The sequence below is a fragment of the Nuphar pumila genome, chromosome 4 (genome assembly GCF_984573655.1).
Source record: "Nuphar pumila chromosome 4, dmNupPumi1.hap1.1, whole genome shotgun sequence".
In the NCBI taxonomy this organism is placed as follows: Eukaryota; Viridiplantae; Streptophyta; class Magnoliopsida; order Nymphaeales; family Nymphaeaceae; genus Nuphar; species Nuphar pumila.
In genome coordinates, this window is record NC_143252.1 from 144,735,135 (window position 1) to 144,742,290 (window position 7,156).

Below are 7,156 nucleotides of genomic sequence, written 5' to 3' on the forward strand. Positions count from 1 at the left end.
CCTCATACCCCCGCTCTTTTACGAGAGAGGCGGTTCCCCCAAATGGAGAACTGTCTTTTTCTTTTTAATTTTTTTTTTTTTTGCATCTTATCCCCTCCGACGAATTCATTGAAGGGGGTTTACATTAATCATCATTCAATCATTTTGGATTGATATATTTAGATCTAAATAGTTATAAATATGATATGAACACCGCCATATTGTATATAAAGCATAAAGCTTTTAAAGCATGAAAAATATCTCTTCATGCATTCATATAAGTACACCACAAGAAAAATGCTACTTAGCGACGAAAATTTGCGATGGATTATTTCCGTCGCCAATTTGCGACGGATTAGCGAGCGAAAACTATTTGTCGCTAATGTTTATCTATCATAAAACTGAATCAAAACTAGTTTCATAGCAAGAAAAATATTATTAGATCCAAATATCCAACTTGATACTATTCATATCCACCATAAAATATGAATCAAATCTAGACCCATACAATGAGCGGATCCAAAGCGGTATCATACAAAGCACACACATATAGATCAATTATGCCAATATAAATAAAATTTGAACTCCATTATATTAATTTGGGTCTAAACTCACCCTTCTTAGGAAGTCTCAATCGGGATCATAACTAGTTTCAAACTAGTTTTTGTCAAAATAAAACACTGGGAGGCTTTCAGCAAAATCACTTTTCTATAAAATCTAAAAAGTTAGAGGATCATTCCTGGAAAAAACAAACCAAAACCTAAAACAAAATTCTGTAATTTTTTGAGTTAAACAGAAAATCAAGGCATCTTTTTGTAATTTTAGAAAGTTTAGGATTGTTTAGGAAAAAACAAAAATCAAAACCTTGTCTCAGGTATTTTCTAGAGAATAGGCTTATTTCTAGAATTTCCCAGAAATAGAGACCCTGTTCTAAAAAATAGAGGGCACAAACAGAAATAACAGAGAAGATTAGGGACAGTCTGGTAATCCACTTAAAAGGGATACAAACAGGAAATAACAGAAAAGAATGAGGGTAGTTATGTAATAACACATCAACGAAAAATCAAAAAAAGGGAACCCGGGGGTTCTTCATTTTTCTCAAACCCTAGCTGACATTTTGTGTGAAAAAAAGAATAACGAAGTGAGGATTTTTTTGAAACGGCCTCCATCAAGAGGGAAGAGCTCTAATTCGCCATGAGCGTATGAGCAGAGATGATTTATAACCTCTCTCTTGGTGTAGCCATTTTCATCACATATTCAACATATTTATTTCTCACATTTAAGCTTTTAATTTTAATGCATGCATTGGGTTTCCTGTGAGTTATGTGCTCACCTTTTGTGTGGCTTTCGGATTTTCATGTGTGGGTCCATATGACTATACATCTCCAGCTTAATCATATGAAGCTAACAACTATATTATATCATAATTGATTCACAATGTATCATATATATATATATATATATATATATATATATATATATAACACTTCATGACAAACACGCACCAAATGTTCAAGATGTGATGGGCTTTGGTGATCTTAGTTGGGGAAGTTGAGAATCCCCGCTTGTACTAAGGTGGGTCTGCAGCCATGGGTCCAATGCCACAACCTACCTCAACCAACAGATTCGTGAATCAGCTACATGCGGGGGCATTCAAATGCCCCCTATGTCACATGGACAATACTAAGACACGTAAGGCAGCATTTTGTGCAGCTTTTATTAGAAAGAATATACATGAGGACATGACACGGGAGTAAGGTGGAGTATCCCTATGACATAGACGCCCCCTTGACTGAACGAAACACATATATTGATTGTTGAGTATTTACTACCCTAGAAATTGAGCCATCTCATAATATATGATGGTTCTGATCCATGATACTTTAATTATGACCGTGGTACATGCATGCTCTTATTTATATAGATCTAGCCACTAAATGATAGATCTAAATGTAGAGATGTGTTTAATATGGTTTATTTAATATGTAAAAAGGTTTTATCATATCTAATACAACATAAGATTCATTTTTGAGATGGTGAAAAATCAATGGTTCACATCAATGGGGGGCGCCAGTTGTTTGGTAGGTACAGTTAGTGCACGTCACCTTGTGTTGGGACGTTGCAAGTTCAAAACCCAATGATACCATGTACAAGAGGTGGGGGTCTGCCTAACCCCAGCTTGCCTATAAAAAAACAAAAATCAATGGCTCACAGTTTATGAAAAAATGGTAGTTTAGAAATGGCATGAACTATATTATTTGAGTCAACTTTAAACACATGAAAATAGAACATGTTAAATATCATCCTAAGGTTATATTTAGCCATTGAAGCTTAGATCTAAGTAAATTAAGTGCTTACTACAGTAGGTTATGGTTGTAACAATACCGCCACAAAACACTCTATATATATAATGTTCTTTTGTGATTAATCGTACATATCATTTTCCGGGTAAGGTATCCTTCCCAGAACAGTCATCGAGGTCCTCTTTCTCTAAGCATCTTTAACTTGCATAGTGTGCACTATCTTGCCATAATTTCACTAGTGAAAAGTATGATGACAATTGTCCCCAAGGTAGGGGTGGCAATTTCTGACACGACCCGCCAACCCGACCCGCCAACCCGCCTCTTAGGCGGGTTCGGGTTGGGCTTAAGCCAACCCGTTTAATAAACGGGTCGACCCGCGTAACCCGTTTATTAAACAGTTCGGGTTCGGGTTGGGGGTATGCCAACCCGGCTGACCCGTTTAATAAACGGGTTAGGCGGGTGGGTCAACCCGCGTGCAGGGGGTAGTGTTGGTAATGCTCAAGGTCGTGGGCAAGAGGATCCAAAGCCCACATCCGTTTTTTGTGCTCAAGGAAGAAGAAGTGGGTAGGGCATCCAATGCCCACGATTTTCTTGAAGGGCACTCAAAGCTCACGATATGTTAGTTTTCCTAGTTAATAGGAATTGCTTTTTGTTAGTAGGGAGAAGTGGCTGTGTAAGTGTGTTAACTTTCCTACTTTTTAGCCTAGGTTTCTATTTTCGTGTAAAGGGCTTTTACCCGTCTGCCCGACCCGTCAACCCGCCAACCCGACCCGCCAACCTGCCAACCTGATCCGTCAACCCGCCAACCCGACCCGCCAACCTGAAAACCCGTTTACCCGACCCAACCCATTTATTAAATGGGTTGGCGGGTCGTGTCGGGTTACCCGTTTATTAAACGGGTCGGGTTCGTGTTTGCCACAGCCGACCCGTTTAATAAACGGGTCGGGTTCGGGTTGAGGTATGCTGACCCGCCAACCCGCCAACCCGGCCCGATTGCCACCCCTACCCCAAGGTAGTCCCCACACCTTTGCCAAAGGTAGCTAAGGTGTCGTCACTCGTCCGAATATAAAAACACAAACAATTATGTGACCCTATTTTGTTAAGTTCATGCTCGTCTCCTCAAGGACAAGTGGCTGGACACATTTAAAGACCTCAATCAATTCTAGTGGACAGGCTGCTGCTTGTATTATTGAGGGGGAGGGGATCCTCAGTTTCATTGTCTTTTGGCTAATTGACACCATGTTTAAAGTATACCCCAACCATTGCTTTCCACCAAAGAAATATCATTGGAGTCTTCAAAGAGAGGCATTCTTTATATCAAAGCTTCTTCGCATGCAGTTCCTGCATCGGATGTCTTGGCTTTTAGCCTTTTGCATCTATCGGACATTATGGCTTAGACACCAACCAACTTCAAAAACCCAGTCGACTATAAACATAGTTACAAATATAATTAAGTATCGCCAATATTAATTTGAAAATAGCGTAATTTTATCATAATATTTTCATAGGATGGTACTATAACAGAAAAACTTGTTATATTAAGAATATCATTTATTGTGAAAATATCATGTTTTTATTGAGATATAACATAATAGAAAAGTACATTCTCAGAGTTTTCAATATTATTCATATTGTTTTAATTAAAGTATCGTAAGATTTTCGTCTTGCTTATATTTTTCTCAAGAACAAGATTTGTGACTATGATTAAAATAATATTCCTTATCCTGCGCCTCCTCCCTTTGTTTACTGGGAATGTCCCAATTCCCTACTGATATAAGACCAGGTAAACATAACTCAACCATGGTCGCTAGTTGGATAGTGGCTTATTAATGAACACTAGACAGGTAACCGAAGGCTAAAGAGTAGTCAAGACCCTTGCAAGTCTTAAAGGTTGCTTGACTAGGGCCTTAACCCAACTTGGTCGGACCACTAGGTGAAGGCAATAATTCCCAACCAGCCCGAGTTGGCCCACGTATTCTAACATCCTTTGTGGGTGATGGGTACAGAGAACAAAGATGCCAAAGTCCATGTGATGAAAAATCTGACTGCGATCAGACAATACATAGTTGATGTGCGTAAAACTCAACCTTCCTGACTCTCTTTCTTTATTCCCATAAACATCTGTCGTTACACTTATGTGCCATGTATTCCCCCTTGCATATTAGATCTATACTGAGAGGGAGAGAGAGGAAGAAAACTGTAAAAGAAAGTAAGGGAAGTTCTCTAAGAGAACGATTAGCCGATACATGTTTTTTTTTTTAAAGAAGATACATGGTTGATATGTTTGAAACTTAACCTTCCTGAGTACCGTTACATTTATTCCCATAAACATCTCCACTTATTTGTCATGAATTCCCCCTTCCATACTGGATTTATACAAAGAGATGAAGAAAGAGAAAAAAGTAGGGGAAGTTCTCTAACAGAAAACATCAAATGGAGAGTAAGTGGCCCAGAAGCCAAATTCCCTACAGCCATCACGAGAAATCTACCTCTGAGATACTCTTCAATGCAGGCGTCCACACAGTAGCTCTCCTGCTCTCCACCCTCCTGCTGCTGCTCCTCTGAGCCCTTGGTGCCTGAGAAACCGGTGGCTCGGACGGCGGCTTCGGTGGTGGTTTCTCCTGTAATACTGGTGGTGATGGGGGTGATGGGGGTGGTGGTGGTGGTGGTGGTTGTTGCTGGTGCCTCTTCTCTGGCTTTCCTTCTGCCTTGTCCTTCCCTTCTGCAAGCGTTGTTGCACTTTTGTTGGTTGTCTTGTGCAAGGAATAGGTTGGTATGAGGAAATAGATCTTGCCCTTGTGAAGCTCGGTTTCAGGGTGCAGGATGGTGGGCTTGTGGACAAGATTTTGGCAAGTGGGGAGGCCGAGCACGTACTTGGGGTAGGCCTTCATGACCTCACCGGCCTTCATTCCCCCGCTGTAGACGTCGACGCGGCCATCGGCATGCAACACCCTCACCACATCGAGGGCTCCGCAGGGAAGCACGCATGCCATACACAACTTCAAGCTATTGCCCATCTCCTCTCCTCTCCTGCTGCTTCTTCTCCTCCCCCAATGTGGCTATGCACATGGCTAGCTTTTTATCATCACTCTCTCTTTCTCTTTGAGGAGGGTGAAGGACCTATCGAGCTCAGGGGGCATGCTACGCATAAATTAGTAAAAGAAAGATGGATGTTATGAATTTTTCATAGGCCCCCATTGCTTTTCTTTTTTTCAGGACCCTCCTTTTTTCCTTTCACACACAGATCAGATGGGTCACAAAGAGCTCTCTCTCTCAATGAGAGGATGAAGGAGCCAGAGAGCTCAGGGGCACATGCCACGCATAAACTATCAAAAGGAGATGGAAGTTGTGAGGTTTTCATGGGCCCACGTTGTTTTTGTTTTCCCAGGAGCCTCTTGCTCTCTACCTATACTGATTAGATGTCCGCAAAGAACTCTCTCTCTCTCACACACACACACACACACAACGTGAACCTCATAAAAGGAAGGCAAGTGTTGGGTACTTGGAACGAATACAAACTCATGAGAAAAAAATTTGTGGCCTGTATATATCTTCTTTCCTCCTGTTCTTATCTAAAAATGACTCAACCAACTGTCTCGACACTTCAGTGTGAGTAGGACATGGAGCGCAGATTCCATCATATGACATATGATGGGAGTAATCCGATGTTGATCTTTGCTCCCAACGGTTAGGATTAGTCCACTTCCTCACCTGGATGTGGGACTAATCCTAGCAGTGGAAATGCATCAATTGGACGGATAGAATTAACACAAGAACTCGCCACAAGGATCTTTTCCGTAAGACGTGCCCTTGACTCGATGACTGTATGACTCCAAGTCAAGCTTTGCGGTGGCCAAAGGATCTAATAATATAAGCCAAAAAACAGGCCAACGCATGGCTCTAGGACTGCATGTGAGCCTTTTTTTGGAAACCAAAGGCTTTTCCTTGTGGATGGAAGGATTTGCAGGGAACACCTCGTGAAGTTACTTAATTCTCAACCCCATATCAAAATTTTGAATTCTTTTTAACAAGTCTTTCCCTATAGGAAAAGGGCGATCATGAAATCTCTAAATTGGTTCGTTTGTTGTCTTGTAAGTGGCTGAGTAATGGCTCTTCTTGTGGTTGGTTTGGTACAAGTCCTTCTCTTCTCCCCAGCCGCTCTAGGGTTTTTAATTGCATTTTCAACACAAGAGGCCTATCCTGTGGTTTCTTCAATGGCCATCTTGCTTCACTTGGATTTTTCTTTGTTCTATTCACGTGTATGTTAAGAATTCCAAGGACAACTTGCTTAGGTGAGACACTAAGGTGACCTAGGGCTAGACAAAATTTTAAACGAAATGTTCCTCCATTGCACAAAAAAAGCACAGATACCAACAAATAAGTACGCAAGCAAACAGTATGAAAATAGTAAAACTTGTTCTTGCCTCGCGTCAAGACTAGTAGTAATAATGCATATCAAACCAAATAAGTTTTGATAAAAGAGATTGGCTTGGCTTCATATAAACTAATATAAAAGCATCCAAAAATCACGGGTATCGATTTTATTTGACCTAACTTGGCATCCCTAGACTAGACCTGCAGTATGACATAGAAATCTTGACCGTCGTCTTGGGTATTGAGGGGAAAAGGAAAAGAAAACTGAAGGTAGCTTTCTTTTACTGAATCTTTTGATGGATGCAAGTAGCTAACTTTTTCAATTCTAAATCCAGAAGATGCTCCCAAACAGGGGCACTAAAGAGGCTTCACTCAGTGATAACGTTTATGGTAATTAAGGCATCGCTACGGCCCAATGCATCAGCACTTGTCATTTCACCATCCAATGCAGTAATCAGGCGGCCGTAATGTGCCCAGTTACGTCATCATCCATGGCGCAT

At 40.9% G+C, this 7,156-nt stretch overlaps 1 protein-coding gene across 1 annotated transcript; it reads right to left on the reverse strand.

Moving 5' to 3' along the window:
• Positions 1–4,501: 4,501 nt before the first annotated feature.
• Positions 4,502–5,514, reverse strand: LOC149841490 (uncharacterized). The gene has a single exon (XM_090004814.1). It carries the CDS (start codon positions 5,297–5,299, stop codon positions 4,757–4,759), a length of 543 nt encoding a protein of 180 aa, XP_089860940.1. The 5' UTR covers positions 5,300–5,514; the 3' UTR covers positions 4,502–4,756.
• Between the last annotated feature and the right edge of the window lie 1,642 nt (positions 5,515–7,156).

Bases quoted from the DNA above. Each gene is read 5' to 3' on its own strand.
- LOC149841490 (XM_090004814.1), bottom strand. From the start codon at position 5,299: ATGGGCAATAGCTTGAAGTTGTGTATGGCATGCGTGCTTCCCTGCGGA.